At 40.6% G+C, this 21,014-nt stretch overlaps 1 protein-coding gene and 1 long non-coding RNA gene across 2 annotated transcripts; both read right to left on the bottom strand.

The window, feature by feature from the left end:
- Positions 1-152: 152 nt before the first annotated feature.
- On the bottom strand, positions 153-3,256 carry LOC112430715 (uncharacterized). The gene is made up of 5 exons (XR_003022143.2): positions 2,375-3,256; positions 2,226-2,288; positions 1,831-1,970; positions 1,248-1,354; positions 153-519 (listed from the first exon to the last, which is right to left on the bottom strand). It is a non-coding gene; the product is annotated as an uncharacterized LOC112430715 (long non-coding RNA).
- A 7,703-nt stretch (positions 3,257-10,959) lies between these two features.
- On the bottom strand, positions 10,960-19,163 carry LOC143414597 (C-type lectin domain family 17, member A-like). Its single transcript, XM_076879307.1, has 6 exons — positions 19,099-19,163; positions 15,298-15,387; positions 15,150-15,212; positions 14,755-14,894; positions 14,172-14,278; positions 10,960-11,326 (listed from the first exon to the last, which is right to left on the bottom strand). The coding sequence occupies exons 1-6, from the start codon at positions 19,103-19,105 to the stop codon at positions 11,206-11,208; spliced, it is 528 nt and encodes a 175-aa protein (XP_076735422.1). The 5' UTR covers positions 19,106-19,163; the 3' UTR covers positions 10,960-11,205.
- Between the last annotated feature and the right edge of the window lie 1,851 nt (positions 19,164-21,014).

The following is a 21,014-nucleotide window of genomic DNA, read 5'->3' as shown; positions in this document are numbered from 1 at the left end:
TGCATTTCAATCTCTTTTAAAGTTCCTATTTTTTAACTATAAAAAGAAGCAGCTACTTTCAGCTGTTTGAGAGAAACTGAAGAAGACATTTACTGTAGTTTTAGGACCAACAGGCTGATGAATAAACCAAGTAAAGCAAAGTAAAGACAAGCTGCACTTTGACTTTTATTAGAACAATTTGCTGGAACTACAGAGTAATGAAGTACTTCAAGGTTTTGTGTGGATGACTTCCAACCTTACTGTACAGCACAGAGCACAGAGGGACAATATATGTAATCAATATATGATGCAGAATGAACAAGTAAAGACTGTAAGCTGAGTCTGAGGCTCATGCAGGACATTTCATAGTGAGGTGTCTTTGGTTGGATTATTCAAACATTTACATCAAAGCACCAAACTCATTTCTCACAGATGAAGGTCGTTGAATCAGAATAATATAACCGTCTCCATTTCCCATCACCGTCACAGCAGGCTCCATAGTAACCATAACTGGGATTCCCATGTCCTTCTGCCAAGAACCTGTCAGAGAGATCAAATCTGATATGAAACTGCACTAAACTCATAACTATTGTCACATTCATATAAATATGCGTCTCTTTTGGAATATTTCCAATATTTGCTGTATTTCTTTCCCAGGTTTCTCGCCCACTTTCCCTCCTTTAGACTTTTCTCTGAGAATCATCATGCACACTAAAACAGCTTTCAAGCTTTGATGAATATGAAATCTTCCTGCTGTAAAAATGGAGAATAAAAAGAAGTCAGAGCTGACTTTCTGCTGTTTGAAACTGTTTTGTCAGCTGTTTACAGACATCACTTTGAAATGTGTGTCTATCAGGTCATATTTACTGAAGCTTCTTCCTTCATATGTTCTGAAGTTTTACAAACACCAAAGAAGAAGAGACAGGAATTCTCTGAAACACTTTTTGTTCTGTGAGAAAAGAAACATTACAGCACAAAAACATGAAGACAAATTGAACAAAGTGAAATGTGTCGGTCGCTGCTTTGAACATGTTTCAATCCTGATTCCTTCAAACTGACTTGTTGTAACTGAACGTCATCACAGACTGCAGATGAAGAGAGTTCAAGCACAGCTGTTCATTCAAAGGAGGATTTCTGCTTTTCTTTACATTCAGTTTGTGGGGCTGTTGGAAAATAGCTCAACTCATGTATTGCTGATCTATCTTCCAAAACATCCATGTTTCACTTCTAAATAATAACTCTGGAATAGAAACAAACTAATGTCTCACCTTTCTGTCAGCGCTGATCCGTCCACCCATTCCCATTTATATCCTCCTGATGTCTGGTTGGCTCTCAGACCAATCCAAGAGTATCCTCTGAAATTACTGACAAATTCCTGTTTGAGAAGAGACACAAATATTGTCTCCAGTCATAATTCAGTACTTCTGTTGTAGTGACATCATCTTGTGAACATGTCTGAAGGAAGAATAACTGTGATGAAACTTTTCTTCCATTGTGCAGAAATCAGAAAGAGCCAAAGAATCGATGAATATCAGCTCCTCCTGTAGCTCAGTCAGTGTTGCAGTGGAATCAGTGTTAACAAATCATTTGATTCAGTTGGATTGAATCAGAAAAATAATCTGGATTATGAGGATTTCTCTCATTTTATAACATTTCTGTGTAAATTAAATGTTTGTCAAATGTGTAAAAACTTTACGTTTGAATGTGTCTGCAACAAAAAAGGAGAATCCAAGAAATCCATCAGAGTGGAGACAGGAAGCAGGTCACAGACTGACAGCAGGTCAAAGACACAAGTAACAGATGACTGTCAGCTCCATCAAAGATCACACAGACATGAACAAACACACCCACCTGTTCCTCTTTGCTGTTTATCATCACCAGATCAGCTCCTTTATCCTGACAGGCTCTCCTGCTCTCAGACCAAGTTTTACTCTCAGTGGATTTAAAGTAACAGCTGCTTCCAAATCTCGTCCATCGATCAGGACACTTCTCTTAAAGTCAAACACATGTTTTAAAGACAGACTTTGTGTCCTGTTGTATCACATTAATCTTTGGTTCCTGTCATTTTCCCTGTAAATGCTTCATTTAAACTCAGGTTTTCTCTCTTATTCATAATGAACTGAAACTTACATTTATACAGAGAAACTGTTACACAGCATCAAACATGTAGGATTCAAAACAAAGACACAATCAGGTTATCACTGTGTAACACTGATGTTTTCTATCAGTTATTCAAACTTTATTACCTTCTATCTTCTCCTTCAGCTTCTTCACTTCTTCCTGTAACTGACTGTTGAGTCGTTTTGTTTCTGTAGAAAAAAAACATGTTAAAAAATGTAAATATAAATTTTATCTGACATTAGTATTTTCTTGTTAATTTTAAATACTTTCTTACCTTGATGTTCAGTCTGTAGCTCGTTGTAACTGTGGTTCAGTTTATTGTGTTTGAAGTGAAGTTTGTTGAATTCACTCTTGTTCAAAGCATCTGAAATATTTCAGTGAAACCAAAATAAAATAAAATAAAATAAAATGAGTGAAACGTTGAACAGAAATAATCTTCTTCCTCTGCTTTGTCAAATATCAATAAGAGTCAGAAACTTGCAGCCATTGCTCTTTAACATGTCCTGTGGGTGGAGGTGTTAGAACTACAGGAAATCTGATGAGCTAAATACGTATCAACTGTGAACAAAAACCACTGACAAGATTCAGAATAATTGTGCTTCAGTGTGGAGGAAGAAGGTGAAGAGTCAAACAGCATTTCTACACCTGTAGTCAGAGATGTTATCTATATGCTTTGAAAGAATAGATTCTGACTCATGTGACATGTGCCTGTTCTCACTGAAAATATGTCTTTTTACATTCAGTCAAAGCTGCTCTGAGGCTTCAACACTTCCTCATATCAAAGGTGTTTCCATGTGATCAGGTACTTCCTGTATTTGCTGTGGCAGAAGGACACGTTCTGGTTGTGAAGCTGCATGTTTGTTGGCTGCTGGGATTCAGTATCAGTCATACATTCATTTGCAGCCAAGATCCCATCTTTGTAGCTCAGACTGCTGAAGACTCACACTGACTGCCTGCAGCATCTCATATAGCACACACAGCATCAGTGTCTATGATACAGTAACAGACTGAACTTTGACCTGTTGTTATGACTGTCATCATATTTGTGTCATTTTGTGTAACTGCTGTGTTTTTCTGTCCTTCATGCAAAGCTCTGCATGCTGCGCCTCAGCTGTGACTGAATGAGAGGATGATAACGGGCATGTGCAGGTACTCTGCTGTGATTGGTGCACCAACATGCTGCTTTATGATTACATAAAGAGCCAAGATGGCCGCCGTCTGCAGACGACTCATTCAGCTTTTCCTTGTTCCAACCTGCCACACCTGTGCAGCTCTCACTCTGTGTTTCCTGATGAGTTTGAAGCAGGTTGTGTTATGGTCCTGGGTCTGTTATATGTGATTTAGATTTTTTTTGGCCTTTCTATTATTTTTATGTAACTTTAACTCTTTGGGTTTATATTCATATGCTACTTTTGCATGTTATATTTTCAGTGTTCTGCCCTTTTGTGTAAAGTTTCTGTCAGTGTTGGAGCCATTTTATGTTTTTGGTGCTATTGCAATTTCTCAGCACAAGAGGGAGTAGTAACCCTACTTGCCACTGTCGCCATAACCTTTTAATCCAGGTTCAGTGGTGCTCAGGTGTGATGAGATGGGACAGAGGCAAACAGTGTTTTGACCGTGTATCAGTGTGAATCAGGTCGTGTGAGATCCTTTTGGTGTCATCTTCAGAAATTGGAATATGGAAACTTGAGCTTGAGGCAAATGTTGGATCGATGTTGTTGAAATTAGAACAATAAAGGTTAAATTTTTAATTTCAAGCAAAAGATTAATGGACACTTTGCACAGGTCAGAGCACCTGTCACTCATCTTCTTGATCTTCGATTAGCGATGTTTGGCCCTACAGTCAGTGATGTTTCCTTTGTTTGATTACTTCCTGTTTAACCTTTGTTTAACCTGTGTCTGCTGTGTTTGGCATTTAGTTTACTTTCTTTGTCTGTTTTTCTGTGATTAGGTTCAGCTGTGTTCCCCTCCTGTTTCATCTCTTTTTTGCTTCACTCCACATGCGAGCCTTGTGTTTGCGCTGAGCAGAGGAGGGAGGGGCGGTAGTTACACTCGCAGCAGCACAGGAACAGAGCAGGAGGGAGAGAGAGAGAGAGAGAGCCAGGGACAACAACAATAGACAACATCACCACAATAGAAAGGTGTAGTAATGAAAATGAGTGACATCAAGAAAAGAAGCACAATCTGGAACCATTTATATTTCATTGACAGTACAAAGTGTGAGTGCAAGAAAATAATTATTATAATATGATGTGTTAAATTTGTTTAGATCAGAGGAATAAGGAAGGATTGGTCTGTGTTTCAGTTTGGCTTAGCTGTAGGCTGAGAGTGTAATTGTTTAGAAGGAAAGGAATTTATGGACACTGGGGTCTGCCTGCCATAGAAGGAGTCAGGAAGCTACAGTTGGGGGTTGCTGATGCTGATGTTTGTACCTTTAATAAAACACATAATTGTTCTAAACTTAGAAGTAGGTTTGCAGGAGACTCTCCACCTTATCTGTCAATGTAAGACAACAAGAGGCCACTGGCCCAGTGGATGCAGAGTGGGAGTCTCAGTGTTTGTAATATGTTAACTGTGTTTTCTATGTTGTGTAGAGGAATTTGGTGTAGCTTGGGTGAGATTACTTTTATGACCCCCAGGACGTCACGTATACAGACACACAGACACAAAGTGCTTTGACTGTTATGACACACCCACACCTACATGCACACTCACTCATGTACACACGGGTATGCGCACACACAGGCACTCACGTGCTCGTGCATACACACAGACACAGAGTTTGCAGCACACCGTGGGGGTTTTATGATGGGGTCACTTCTATAAAGCTGGCTGTAACAGACAAAGGAGTGAAGATCTGCAGAGGGACACCGGCCTTGCACGTCTTCCCTTCTAGAAGATGCATGCTTAAATGAAGATGAATAAAGATGAATAAAGGTTTTGTGAAATGACTACTGAGTTCTGGTGCCGTCTCTGGATGCCCGAGGAATAAAAAGAACCGGGTGAAACTGATTTCGCAACAAAAGGCAGAGTGTAGAGTCTGCAAGAAAAGGATATCATATAGAGCCGGCTCCACAAACAACCTGCACAGGCACCTGAGAACTGTCCACCGCCTAAACCAACGCAGAGCTCTGTTAAACAGTTTTTGCAGAAGTCTGTGACCCCAGCAAGACAGAACTCAATTGATAAAGAGCTGGCAAAAATGATTGCACTTTCAGAAAGTTTACTCATGCACTGAATCCTATGTATGCAATTCCAAGCAGGAAAACACTCTCCCAAAAAATCATCCCGGGCCTATATGACAGAGAACGTGCATCTTCTTTTTGTTTTGCATGTTAATTTATATTTTGTTGTGTTGTGGGGTTTTTGTTGTCGTTTCACTTTCAATTAGTTTAAAAGGTAAAAGCTGAAAACTTAAATCGTTAATAAAACTGGAATTGTAAATAGTTGTTTTTTGTATTTTATAATTATAGACTGAGCTGCCTATAATAAACATACATAAATAAAACATATTTTTTATATTAGTAATTCATTTTGTGCATAATTTTACATTGTTGTTAATAATTAATTAATTAAACCAACAAAACAACCTAAAGAGAGGGTTGGGAGCCGAAAGAGCCAGTTCTCTAAAAAGAGACAGAATTCCTATCACTAGTATTCATTCCCATTGTTTCCCTCGCCCTTTGTCCAGTCGTCTCACTAGCTGTGCTGTTCCTACTCTTTTTGTCTGTTTTTCTTGTACCTCATGGATTTTTGTTTCTCTTTTCCGGACCATCTGTACTTTCCTGGAATAAACACACTTTATGTTTAACATTTGCCCACCATGTTCTGCATTTGGGTCCTGAAGCTTCCACCACACCGTGGACAACATAACCTGATAGTTTGTAGGGCTGAGCTGCCTTTGACTTTGAACAGTTTTCTCCTGTTTATGTTAGTTTGGGAGGTCAGCAGCTGCAACTTGTTTTGTTTCTTTTTATCAGATTATCTTTACACAAGAATCTGATTTAAAACATAAAATTAACCCACTCTCAAATACAGTCATCTCCAACTTTAATACTTCTTAATAGTTTCTTACCTCCCATCTTGTCCTTCAGCTTCACTTCTTTCTGCAGCTGCTCTTTTTCCAAACTCACTAAAATATCTGGTTAGAAATGCAACAAAACAGGAAATTAATTTAAAATCATTGCACTTTCCCAGATGGACTTTTTTATTCTCACTTTAGATGAATGGAACTAACATGAACTTGTTAGCTAGCTGTTTAATACACCAAGTGAACTAACTAGTTGACATAATGACAGACCAGGCCACTGTCTAACGTAGTGTGACTGCACCTGTATCAGTCTGCAGCAGATGCTGCTGCCTGTCTGCTTTGTTGATATAAGATAAGATAAGATAACCTTTTTTTTTGTTTTCTCACAGCAGGAAGCGGACAGTGCAAAAGTTATATAGCAAAACTTAGAATATAATACGAATAATGTACTGTACCCAACTGTAAAGAATAGAGTAAAATAGAATAAAATATACAATAGGATAAAAATATAATGCAAATGCTTTATACAACTGAGTAAAAATACAACTTTGTCAGAGAAGAGTATTGCACTTAGTCTTATTGCACATGTGTGGATGTGTGTGTTTGATCAGCTGCAAAAGTCTTTGCAGAGGTCGACATTGAGGAAATGTAAAACTGCTGGGGAAGGGTAAACATGAATTCAGTAAAATTGTAATTCACGTCGGCAGTAATGACACCCGGTTACGCCAATCGGATGTCACTAAAATCAATATCGAATCGGTGTGTAACTTTGCCAAAACAATGTGGGACTCTGTAGTTTTCTCTGGTCCCCTCCCCAATCAGACCAGGAGTGACATGTTTAGCCGCATGTTCTCCTTAAATTGCTGGCTGTCTGAGTGGTGTCCCAGAAACGATGTGGGCTTCATAGATAATTGGCAAACCTTCTGAAGGAAACCTGGTCTTGTTCCCACTCCTCCACTTTGGATGGAGCAGCTCTCATTTCTAAAAATATAGACAAATTTAGTAAATGCCCCAGACCATGGCTATCCAGAGTTGGGACCAGGAAGCAGAGTTGCAGTCTTACACGCCTCTCTGCAGCTTCCCTCCTCCTGTTACACCCCCCCCCCCCCCCAAAAAAAAAAAAAAACATCTCCAAAGAGACTGTGTCAACTCCCAAACAGACAAAAAAACCAAACTAAGGACCAGCAAAAAATGACTAAAACATAAAAAATCACAAAGAAAGAACAATACAGTATCCACATATGAACCAAAGAGTAAAACAGTGAAATGTGGATTATTAAATATTAGGTGTCTCTCCTCCAAGTCTCTGTTAGTACATGACTTAAATTCCATAATGTTCAAAATCAGCACGATGGGAACTGAAGAGTAATGTTTCTCTACTTCCAGGCAGAGACAGAGATCAAAGCGACTACCTATGAGAGCACATCAAGCCTGACATATGATTTAGTATTAAATACATTAGGTTACATAAAACTGGAGCCAGCTGTGATCTTCAAAGTGATATGTGACGAGTGAATCCTTTCCAGTGTGTCCTCAGCTTTAGCTGCTGGTGGTTAGCCACTAATGTTTAGGGATGGGTACCGGTATCCGGAGAAATGCGCCGTATTTGGTAGCTTGCTGCGAGACCTCACACCGAGCACATCTACTGCGGGTGTGGTGCCTGTTATCGGACCCGGAGTTAGCAACATCCCCCAAAAACCCGAAGAGGAGAGTCCTGGCCCCTAGCCCTGCCAGTGTAGCAGAAATGATGAGGATGATGATGCAGCAGCAGCCGTTCTTCTCTGCGTGAGTAGCTTCATGTTGTTCGTGTGTAATTTACGTTGAGTAGGCTAACCACGTTATTACATTAATGCATGTAAGGTGAACTAGCAAACATCATCATAGCTACATGCGGCTGTCTTCTTGTTTGATGGCAGATACTCCCTTCACCCTGGCCAAAAAGGCTAAAATGACCAAAGAAAAAGTGGAAAACAGTTAAACATGAGAGGTTTTTGGAAAACGTTTGTGTTTTTTCCATTGTTTAAGCTTCCAGCCAAGAGTGATACCATATATGCCCCATAGCTGCAGAAAAGGCTAACATTGTTATCTTTTTACAAAAAAAACCAGCTGAACATGAGAGGTTTTTGGACAAAGTGTGTGTTCTCCATTCTTTAAGCACCGGTTTGGTACTGGTATTGGATAAAGCCTAAACAATTCCCATCCCTACTAACATTAAAGGCTTATGGTAAATGGCCTGTTTTTGTATAGTGCTTTTCTAGTCCCTAAGGACCCCAAAGCACTTCACACATCCAGTCATCCACCCATTCACACACTGGTGACAGCAGCTACATTGTAGCCACAGCCACCCTGGGGCGCACCGACAGAGGCGAGGCTGCCGGACACTGGCGCCACCGGGCCCTCTGACCACCAGAGGGAAGTGTCATGCCCAAGGACACGACGACCAAGACTGTCCAAGCCGGGGCTCGAACTGGCAACCTTCCGATTACAAGGCAAACTCCCAACTCTTGAGCCACGATAGCCTCGATAGCCTCGATAGCCTTGTATTAAGTTAATTTACTTTAGTGTAGATCTCATCAGTTAGCTGGGCCCCAGCACATTTTTAACCAGCCTGTAGGTAGTGAACATATTTCAGCAGTAGTGTAACATATATAAGAAAACTCTGCAGAGTGACTGTTTCTAACTATAACATGAAGAGAGAACAGGAAGTGAACAGAATCAGGTCAACAACATCAAATAATTTCCCTTAAAATGTAAAAAAATCACAAATCTAACATGATAAATAAAGTTGCTCACAGCGTGTTAAGATTCCAGCCAGAATCAGCAGATACAGCACTCCCAGGGTCACTTCAAACGCTCTGAAACAGCTGCTGTCCACAGCTGGAAGCTTTCTCTGGGTGTGTTCATCTACAGAGAAAATACACAAAGAGTCCATTCATGGAGCACTAATGAGGGGCTCTGGAGCTCCTTCTTCTTCCTCCCTTTTATTATCTGTAGTTTGTATTTTTAGTTCGTTCCTACTTACCAGCTTCTTGTAATCCACCAGCAGGGTTCTGCTCTCCATCGTCTAACATCTCCACCTCGATTTGCTCTCTTCCTCTTCCATCCTCATGGGTCCCTCTGCTGTATTTCACCCTGGAGTCATGGACACCTTGAGTTTGTGTCGACATCTTAAGCTAAGAAGATATTTGACCGTCCGTCACTGTCTGCCTGTTTCTTTGAGTCAGGCAGCTTTGAACTGAAAATATCCAGGAAGTCAAACCAGAAGAGAGCCACAGTTTTCCTGTCACGTCATGATGTGTGAAACGCTGAGTTATTTAGGAGCACTAACAGCATCCAACAAGATCTGAAGTTCAGTTCACTTCAAATGCAAAACTTTGACTGATGCAGTTTTAATTGATGACAAATGTGAACGAGTCAGAAACAGCAGAACAAACCACGAACACAACAAAGACTTCAAAAAGTCATTAAAACACCTCCAGAACATTCTGAACATTTCCTGTCTGAATATCTCAGAGACACTGAGGCTGAACTCAGCAGCAGCAACATGCACATCAATGCCTTTGTTAGATGCTGCTTTCATGAGTTTCTACATGTTGTAAGTCCACAGAATGAGAAGAGAGAAGAAGAGTTTGTGACACAGGAAATATGACGTCAGTGTGAACTAAGCTAACGGGGCGTCACGGCGTTGCAGAGGTTCGCTCTGTCACTGTCACCGTCTCCAGTTGGAAACAGACAAACAAACAGATTTCAACAAGACCTGAAGTTCAGATTTATCAGTTTAATTACTGAGATTTCATTGATGCCGTTGTGATTAATTACAAATGTGAATGAGTCAGAAACGAACAGCAGAATAAAGCACAAACACAGACAGCTTAAATACTTTTCTACATTTATTTGGAAAACTTTTCCATTACATGCATTAATACATAGATACTTGTACACCAATACAAGCAAAGACACAAATGTATTTGAAATGTTTGTCATAATGCACAGACACTGAGCTTGAACTTAGCAGCAGCAACATAAAAATAGCTTTCTCAGAAGCTGCTGTCATCACACAATATATAATGTTAGTAATGAGCGAATGTTTCTGATGCAGGAAATATGGCGTCAGTGTGAACTTCAGTTATTTCGAGTTTACCAGCAGAGAAACTCACAGCATGCAACAAGATCTGAAGTCATTTTGATGAATTGAAACGCTGAAATGTCTTTGATGCAGTTAGAATTCAATGAAATGCTGAAAATCATCTGAAGCGAAACACAACCAGGGTCTGTGGTCATTAGTTAAAAGCTTTGCACCAATCACATGTGGACACATACAGGCTGCAGGTAAAGGGTCCAAAGCAGGAAGTGTGTCACATGGAAACTGGCTCTGAAACTGTCTGATTCATGAAGACGACTAAGGCCCACGTTACAAAAAGACCCGAGTCATGTTCAGAGTCATCAACAGACTTTAACCGTGTCCACTGTGAGGGTTGTTGTTTCTGGACTTTTCCTTTCTGTCATGCTGAAATGAACTTTGACCTTCAGTGTGTTAACGCTGTGCAGGCAGCTCGCTGCAAACTAAGCAGGAAGGTAAAGTTGTGTTTTGATGTAAGTGAAGAAGAAGAAGGAAAGTTGTTTTAAACGGATTCATCTTCACTTATTCACACGTTGTAAGTTTGACAAACTGAATTTGTGCTGGTTTCAGTCTCTTGGTTCCTGATTTGTAGCTAAAAGTAAGAAGCAGCAACTTTCAGCTGTTTGAGAGAAACTGAAGAAGACATTTACTGAAGTTTTAGGACCAACAGACTGATGAATAAACCAAGTAAAGCAAAGTAAAGACAAGCTGCACTTTGACTTTTATTAGAACAATTTGCTGGAACTACAGAGTAATGAAGTACTTCAAGGTTTTGTGTGGATGACTTCCAACCTTACTGTACAGCACAGAGCACAGAGGGACAATATATGTAATCAATATATGATGCAGAATGAACAAGTAAAGACTGTAAGCTGAGTCTGAGGCTCATGCAGGACATTTCATAGTGAGGTGTCTTTGGTTGGATTATTCAAACATTTACATCAAAGCACCAAACTCATTTCTCACAGATGAAGGTCGTTGAATGAGAATAAGATGAATATATCCATTTCCCATCACGGTCACAGCAGACTCCACGGTATCCAGAATAAGGATCTGACCATCCTTCTGCCCAGAACCTGTCAGAGAGATCAAATCTGATATGAAACTGGACTAAACTCATAACTATTGTCACATTCATATAAATATGCGTCTCTTTTGGAATATTTCCAATATTTGCTGTATTTCTTTCCCAGGTTTCTCGCCCACTTTCCCTCCTTTAGACTTTTCTCTGAGAATCATCATGCACACTAAAACAGCTTTCAAGCTTTGATGAATATGAAATCTTCCTGCTGTAAAAATGGAGAATAAAAAGAAGTCAGAGCTGACTTTCTGCTGTTTGAAACTGTTTTGTCAGCTGTTTACAGACATCACTTTGAAATGTGTGTCTATCAGGTCATATTTACTGAAGCTTCTTCCTTCATATGTTCTGAAGTTTTACAAACACCAAAGAAGAAGAGACAGGAATTCTCTGAAACACTTTTTGTTCTGTGAGAAAAGAAACATTGTGCCATCACACACCAGGGTGAGTTATAACAATGACAAACCCTGGTTTACTCCTAAACTCAAAAAGCTGTGGCTGGAAAAGAGTAAGGCGTTCAGAAGCGGAGACAGGGACTGCTACAGAGAGGCCAAGTACAGGTTCACTAAGGAAGTGGACATTGCCAAACATCAGCACTCTGAGAAGATGCAGCAGCAGATCTCAGAGAATGACTCGGCCTCTGTGTGGAAAGGTTTTAGGAATATTACAAACTACAAGCCTAAAACCCCCCACTCCACTGATGACTTGCTCTTAGCCAACACCCTCAACGACTTCTACTGCCGTTTTGACGAGCCATCAGGCAGCCTTCACACCTCCAACGGCCCCAACAATAGAGGCACTTTGGACACTCATTCCCCCACCTCTCCCCCCTCCATAGAGCCATCACCACCTTCAAACTGTTCACCTACAACACCCCCCTCCTCACCCCACACAAAAGAGGATTTCACACCACCTCCTCCCACCACAACTCTTCATATTCATGAAGCAGATGTGAGGAAGCAGTTTAAGAGTCTGAATGCTCGGAAAGCTCCCGGCCCAGACGGTGTGTCTCCTGCCACCCTCAGACACTGTGCAAACGAGCTGGCCCCAGTGTTTTCTGGCATCTTCAACTCCTCACTGCAGGCATGTCATGTGCCTGCCTGCTTCAAGTCCTCCACCATAATCCCTGTCCCCAAGAAACCTAGGATCACTGGACTAAATGACTACAGACCCGTGGCTCTGACATCTGTGGTCATGAAGTCTTTTGAGTGCCTAGTTCTCTCCCATCTCAAGACCCTCACGGCCCCCCTCCTGGACCCCCTGCAGTTTGCATATAGAGCCAACAGGTCTGTAGATGACGCCATCAACATGGCCCTACACTTCATCCTGCAGCATCTGGACTCCCCAGGAACCTACGCCAGGATCCTGTTTGTGGACTTCAGCTCTGCCTTCAACACCATCCTTCCAGACCATCTCCGAGGCAAGCTTTCCCAGATGAATGTGCCTGATCCCATCTGCCGGTGGATTACTGACTTCCTGACGGACAGGAAGCAGCATGTGAGGCTGGGAAAGAATGTCTCGGACTCCCGGACCATCAGCACCGGCTCCCCTCAGGGCTGTGTTCTTTCTCCTCTGCTCTTCTCCCTGTACACCAACTGCTGCACCTCCACCCACCAGTCTGTCAAGCTAATCAAGTTTGCAGATGACACCACCGTCATTGGACTCATCTCGGACGGGGACGAGTCTGCCTACAGGAGGGAGGTTGAACGTCTGGTGTCCTGGTGCAGCCACAACAACCTGGTGCTGAATGCCCAGAAGACAGTGGAGATTATTGTGGACTTCAGGAAGCACACAGCCCCACTCCCCCCCATCATCCTAACTGACACCCCCATCACCTCTGTGGACTCATTCCGCTTCCTGGGTACCACCATCACCCAGGACCTGAAGTGGGAGCCCACCATCACCTCCGTCATTAAGAAAGCCCAGCAGAGGATGTACTTCCTGAGGCAGCTGAAGAAATTCAACCTGCCAACACGGACGATGATGCAGTTCTACACTGCAATCATCGAGTCCATCCTCACCTCCTCCATCACCGTGTGGTACGCTGGAGCCACTATCAGGGACAAACAGAGACTGCAGCGTGTTGTGCGCTCTGCTGAGAAGGTGATTGGCTGCAGACTCCCATCTCTGCAGGACCTGTACACCTCCAGGACACTGGGGCGTGCAGCTCGGATCTCAGCTGACCCTTCTCACCCTGGACACAGTCTGTTTGACCTGCTCCCCTCAGGCAGGAGGCTCCGGTCCATTCGCACCAGAACCTCTCGCCACAAGAACAGTTTCTTCCCCTCTGCTGTTGGACACATGAACACTGTCACTGCATCATTTCATGTCTGGCACTGATCACCACCTGCACTCATGTATATATCCTTCTACGTAGCACTCTTAATTCTTATTCTCATGTATATATCTCATGCACATATCTTTCTTTCTACATAGCACTTTAATTCTTATTGCTTGCACTGAAGCACCGCAGCAAATTCCTAATGTTGTAAACCTCAACATCTGGCAATAAACCCATTCTGATTCTGATTCTGATTCTGATTACAGCACAAAAACATGAAGACAAATTGAACAAAGTGAAATGTGTCGGTCGCTGCTTTGAACATGTTTCAATCCTGATTCCTTCAAACTGACTTGTTGTAACTGAACGTCATCACAGACTGCAGATGAAGAGAGTTCAAGCACAGCTGTTCATTCAAAGGAGGATTTCTGCTTTTCTTTACATTCAGTTTGTGGGGCTGTTGGAAAATAGCTCAGCTCATGTATTGCTGATCTATCTTCCAAAACATCAGTGTTTCACTTCTAAATAATGACTCTGGAATAGAAACAAACTAATGTCTCACGTTTCTGTCAGCGCTGATCCGTCCACCCATTCCCATTCATATCCTCCTGATGTCTGTTTGGCTTCCAGACCAATCCAAGAGTGTCCTCCAAATTTACTGACAAATTCCTGTTTGAGAAGAGACACAAATATTGTCTCCAGTCATAATTCAGCACTTCTGTTGTAGTGACATCATCTTGTGAACATGTCTGAAGGAAGAATAACTGTGATGAAACGTTTCTTCCATTGTGCAGAAATCAGAAAGAGCCAAAGAATCAATGAATATCAGCTCCTCCTGTAGCTCAGTCAGTGTTGCAGTGGAATCAGTGTTAACAAATCATTTGATTCAGTTGGATTGAATCAGAAAAATAATCTGGATTATGAGGATTTCTCTCATTTTATAACATTTCTGTGTAAATTAAATGTTTGTCAAATGTGTAAAAACTTTACGTTTGAATGTGTCTGCAACAAAAAAGGAGAATCCAAGAAATCCATCAGAGTGGAGACAGGAAGCAGGTCACAGACTGACAGCAGGTCAAAGACACAAGTAACAGATGACTGTCAGCTCCATCAAAGATCACACAGACATGAACAAACACACCCACCTGTTCCTCTTTGCTGTTTATCATCACCAGATCAGCTCCTTTATCCTGACAGGCTCTCCTGCTCTCAGACCAAGTTTTCTTCTCAGTGGATTTAAAGTAAAACTTGCTTCCAAATCTCATCCATCCTTCAGGACACTTCTCTTAAAGTCAAACACATGTTTTAAAGTCAGACTTTGTGTCCTGTTGTATCACATTAATCTTTGGTTCCTGTCATTTTCCCTGTAAATGCTTCATTTAAACTCAGGTTTTCTCTCTTATTCATAATGAACTGAAACTTACATTTATACAGAGAAACTGTTACACAGCATCAAACATTTAGGATTCAAAACAAAGACACAATCAGGTTATCACTGTGTAACACTGATGTTTTCTATCAGTTATTCAAACTTTATTACCTTCTATCTTCTCCTTCAGCTTCTTCACTTCTTCCTGTAACTGACTGTTGAGTCGTTTTGTCTCTGTAGAAAAAAACATGTTAAAAAATGTAAATATAAATTTTATCTGACATTAGTATTTTCTTGTTAATTTTAAATACTTTCTTACCTTGATGTTCAGTCTGTAGCTCGTTGTAACTGTGGTTCAGTTTATTGTGTTTGAAGTGAAGTTTGTTGAATTCACTCTTGTTCAAAGCATCTGAAATATTTCAGTGAAACCAAAATAAAATAAAATAAAATAAAATGAGTGAAACGTTGAACAGAAATAATCTTCTTCCTCTGCTTTGTCAAATATATCAATAAGAGTCAGAAACTTGCAGCCATTGCTCTTTAACATGTCCTGTGGGTGGAGGTGTTAGAACTACAGGAAATCTGATGAGCTAAATACGTATCAACTGTGAACAAAAACCACTGACAAGATTCAGAATAATTGTGCTTCAGTGTGGAGGAAGAAGGTGAAGAGTCAAACAGCATTTCTACACCTGTAGTCAGAGATGTTATCTATATGCTTTGAAAGAATAGATGCTGACTCATGTGACATGTGCCTGTTCTCACTGAAAATATGTCTTTTTACATTCAGTCAAAGCTGCTCTGAGGCTTCAACACTTCCTCATATCAAAGGTGTTTCCATGTGATCAGGTACTTCCTGTATTTGCTGTGGCAGAAGGACACGTTCTGGTTGTGAAGCTGCATGTTTGTTGGCTGCTGGGATTCAGTATCAGTCATACATTCATTTGCAGCCAAGATCCCATCTTTGTAGCTCAGACTGCTGAAGACTCACACTGACTGCCTGCAGCATCTCATATAGCACACACAGCATCAGTGTCTATGATACAGTAACAGACTGAACTTTGACCTGTTGTTATGACTGTCATCATATTTGTGTCATTTTGTGTAACTGCTGTGTTTTTCTGTCCTTCATGCAAAGCTCTGCATGCTGCGCCTCAGCTGTGACTGAATGAGAGGATGATAACGGGCATGTGCAGGTACTCTGCTGTGATTGGTGCACCAACATGCAGCCTAATGATTACATAAAGAGCCAAGATGGCCGCCGTCTGCAGACGACTCATTCAGCTTTTCCTTGTTCCAACCTGCCACACCTGTGCAGCTCTCACTCTGTGTTTCCTGATGAGTTTGAAGCAGGTTGTGTTATGGTCCTGGGTCTGTTATATGTGATTTAGATTTTTTTTGGCCTTTCTATTATTTTTATGTAACTTTAACTCTTTGGGTTTATATTCATATGCTACTTTTGCATGTTATATTTTCAGTGTTCTGCCCTTTTGTGTAAAGTTTCTGTCAGTGTTGGAGCCATTTTATGTTTTTGGTGCTATTGCAATTTCTCAGCACAAGAGGGAGTAGTAACCCTACTTGCCACTGTCGCCATAACCTTTTAATCCAGGTTCAGTGGTGCTCAGGTGTGATGAGATGGGACAGAGGCAAACAGTGTTTTGACCGTGTATCAGTGTGAATCAGGTCGTGTGAGATCCTTTTGGTGTCATCTTCAGAAATTGGAATATGGAAACTTGAGCTTGAGGCAAATGTTGGATCGATGTTGTTGAAATTAGAACAATAAAGGTTAAATTTTTAATTTCAAGCAAAAGATTAATGGACACTTTGCACAGGTCAGAGCACCTGTCACTCATCTTCTTGATCTTCGATTAGCGATGTTTGGCCCTACAGTCAGTGATGTTTCCTTTGTTTGATTACTTCCTGTTTAACCTTTGTTTAACCTGTCTGCTGTGTTTGGTATTTAGTTTACTTTCTTTGTCTGTTTTTCTGTGATTAGGTTCAGCTGTGTTCCCCTCCTGTTTCATCTCTTTTTTGCTTCACTCCACACGCGAGCCTTGTGTTTGCGCTGAGCAGAGGAGGGAGGGGCGGTAGTTACACTCGCAGCAGCACAGGAACAGAGCAGGAGGGAGAGAGAGAGAGAGAGAGCCAGGGACAACAACAATAGACAACATCACCACAATAGAAAGGTGTAGTAATGAAAATGAGTGACATCAAGAAAAGAAGCACAATCTGGAACCATTTATATTTCATTGACAGTACAAAGTGTGAGTGCAAGAAAATAATTATTATAATATGATGTGTTAAATTTGTTTAGATCAGAGGAATAAGGAAGGATTGGTCTGTGTTTCAGTTTGGCTTAGCTGTAGGCTGAGAGTGTAATTGTTTAGAAGGAAAGGAATTTATGGACACTGGGGTCTGCCTGCCATAGAAGGAGTCAGGAAGCTACAGTTGGGGGTTGCTGATGCTGATGTTTGTACCTTTAATAAAACTCATAATTGTTCTAAACTTAGAAGTAGGTTTGCAGGAGACTCTCCACCTTATCTGTCAATGTAAGACAACAAGAGGCCACTGGCCCAGTGGATGCAGAGTGGGAGTCTCAGTGTTTGTAATATGTTAACTGTGTTTTCTATGTTGTGTAGAGGAATTTGGTGTAGCTTGGGTGAGATTACTTTTATGACCCCCAGGACGTCACGTATACAGACACACAGACACAAAGTGCTTTGACTGTTACGACACACCCACACCTACATGCACACTCACTCATGTACACACGGGTATGCGCACACACAGGCACTCACGTGCTCGTGCATACACACAGACACAGAGTTTGCAGCACACCGTGGGGGTTTTATGATGGGGTCACTTCTATAAAGCTGGCTGTAACAGACAAAGGAGTGAAGATCTGCAGAGGGACACCGGCCTTGCACGTCTTCCCTTCTAGAAGATGCATGCTTAAATGAAGATGAATAAAGATGAATAAAGGTTTTGTGAAATGACTACTGAGTTCTGGTGCCGTCTCTGGATGCCCGAGGAATAAAAAGAACCGGGTGAAACTGATTTCGCAACAAAAGGCAGAGTGTAGAGTCTGCAAGAAAAGGATATCATATAGAGCCGGCTCCACAAACAACCTGCACAGGCACCTGAGAACTGTCCACCGCCTAAACCAACGCAGAGCTCTGTTAAACAGTTTTTGCAGAAGTCTGTGACCCCAGCAAGACAGAACTCAATTGATAAAGAGCTGGCAAAAATGATTGCACTTTCAGAAAGTTTACTCATGCACTGAATCCTATGTATGCAATTCCAAGCAGGAAAACACTCTCCCAAAAAATCATCCCGGGCCTATATGACAGAGAACGTGCATCTTCTTTTTGTTTTGCATGTTAATTTATATTTTGTTGTGTTGTGGGGTTTTTGTTGTCGTTTCACTTTCAATTAGTTTAAAAGGTAAAAGCTGAAAACTTAAATCGTTAATAAAACTGGAATTGTAAATAGTTGGTTTTTGTATTTTATAATTATAGACTGAGCTGCCTATAATAAACATACATAAATAAAACATATTTTTTATATTAGTAATTCATTTTGTGCATAATTTTACATTGTTGTTAATAATTAATTAATTAAACCAACAAAACAACCTAAAGAGAGGGTTGGGAGCCGAAAGAGCCAGTTCTCTAAAAAGAGACAGAATTCCTATCACTAGTATTCATTCCCATTGTTTCCCTCGCCCTTTGTCCAGTCGTCTCACTAGCTGTGCTGTTCCTACTCTTTTTGTCTGTTTTTCTTGTACCTCATGGATTTTTGTTTCTCTTTTCCGGACCATCTGTACTTTCCTGGAATAAACACACTTTATGTTTAACATTTGCCCACCATGTTCTGCATTTGGGTCCTGAAGCTTCCACCACACCGTGGACAACATAACCTGATAGTTTGTAGGGCTGAGCTGCCTTTGACTTTGAACAGTTTTCTCCTGTTTATGTTAGTTTGGGAGGTCAGCAGCTGCAACTTGTTTTGTTTCTTTTTATCAGATTATCTTTACACAAGAATCTGATTTAAAACATAAAATTAACCCACTCTCAAATACAGTCATCTCCAACTTTAATACTTCTTAATAGTTTCTTACCTTCCATCTTGTCCTTCAGCTTCACTTCTTTCTGCAGCTGCTCTTTTTCCAAACTCACTAAAATATCTGGTTAGAAATGCAACAAAACAGGAAATTAATTTAAAATCATTGCACTTTCCCAGATGGACTTTTTTATTCTCACTTTAGATGAATGGAACTAACATGAACTTGTTAGCTAGCTGTTTAATACACCAAGTGAACTAACTAGTTGACATAATGACAGACCAGGCCACTGTCTAACATAGTGTGACTGCACCTGTATCAGTCTGCAGCAGATGCTGCTGCCTGTCTGCTTTGTTGATATAAGATAAGATAAGATAACCTTTTTTTTGTTTTCTCACAGCAGGAAGCGGACAGTGCAAAAGTTATATAGCAAAACTTAGAATATAATACGAATAATGTACTGTACCCAACTGTAAAGAATAGAGTAAAATAGAATAAAATATACAATAGGATAAAAATATAATGCAAATGCTTTATACAACTGAGTAAAAATACAACTTTGTCAGAGAAGAGTATTGCACTTAGTCTTATTGCACATGTGTGGATGTGTGTGTTTGATCAGCTGCAAAAGTCTTTGCAGAGGTCGACATTGAGGAAATGTAAAACTGCTGGGGAAGGGTAAACATGAATTCAGTAAAATTGTAATTCACGTCGGCAGTAATGACACCCGGTTACGCCAATCGGATGTCACTAAAATCAATATCGAATCGGTGTGTAACTTTGCCAAAACAATGTGGGACTCTGTAGTTTTCTCTGGTCCCCTCCCCAATCAGACCAGGAGTGACATGTTTAGCCGCATGTTCTCCTTAAATTGCTGGCTGTCTGAGTGGTGTCCAAAAAACAATGTGGGCTTCATAGATAATTGGCAAACCTTCTGAAGGAAACCTGGTCTTGTTCCCACTCCTCCACTTTGGATGGAGCAGCTCTCATTTCTAAAAATATAGACAAATTTAGTAAATGCCCCAGACCATGGCTATCCAGAGTTGGGACCAGGAAGCAGAGTTGCAGTTTTACACGCCTCTCTGCAGCTTCCCTCCTCCTGTTACACCCCCCCCCCCCAAAAAAAAAAAAAAACATCTCCAAAGAGACTGTGTCAACTCCCAAACAGACAAAAAAACCAAACTAAGGACCAGCAAAAAATGACTAAAACATAAAAAATCACAAAGAAAGAACAATACAGTATCCACATATGAACCAAAGAGTAAAACAGTGAAATGTGGATTATTAAATATTAGGTGTCTCTCCTCCAAGTCTCTGTTAGTACATGACTTAAATTCCATAATGTTCAAAATCAGCACGATGGGAACTGAAGAGTAATGTTTCTCTACTTCCAGGCAGAGACAGAGATCGAAGCGACTACATATGAGAGCACATCAAGCCTGACATATGATTTAGTATTAAATACATTAGGTTACATAAAACTGGAGCCAGCTGTGATCTTCAAAGTGATACGTGACGAGCAGTGTTGGTCAAGTTACTTGAAAAAAGTAATCAGTAACTAATTACTGATTACTTCCCCAAAAAAGTAATCCCGTTACTTTACTGATTACTTATTTTCAAAAGTAATTAATTACTTAGTTACTTAGTTACTTAGTTACTTTTTAAAAGCACGATTTACAACCTGAAGAGGTGATAAAGTGATAGATCTTTCAGCCCAATTCTACTTTTTCTACATAATCCATCATACAAAATGTAATCAAATGGAAAAGTCTCTTTTTTTTAACTTGTTTTATTAGTTTTAATCTTTTAACTTTATGCATCAAGCAAAACATTTAATTATATGCAACATTCTCTGACTTGAATAAATTAGTTTAACATTTAAACCTATTTTCTGCACATTCCAGCACATAAAATAAAATATTTTTTGTGTTTACACTCAGTCTTTCAAATAGATGCAAGTAAAACACAGCAGA

Source organism: Maylandia zebra, linkage group LG22 (genome assembly GCF_041146795.1).
Source record: "Maylandia zebra isolate NMK-2024a linkage group LG22, Mzebra_GT3a, whole genome shotgun sequence".
Taxonomy (NCBI): Eukaryota; Metazoa; Chordata; class Actinopteri; order Cichliformes; family Cichlidae; genus Maylandia; species Maylandia zebra.
This window is presented reverse-complemented; position numbering and strand designations above follow the sequence as displayed.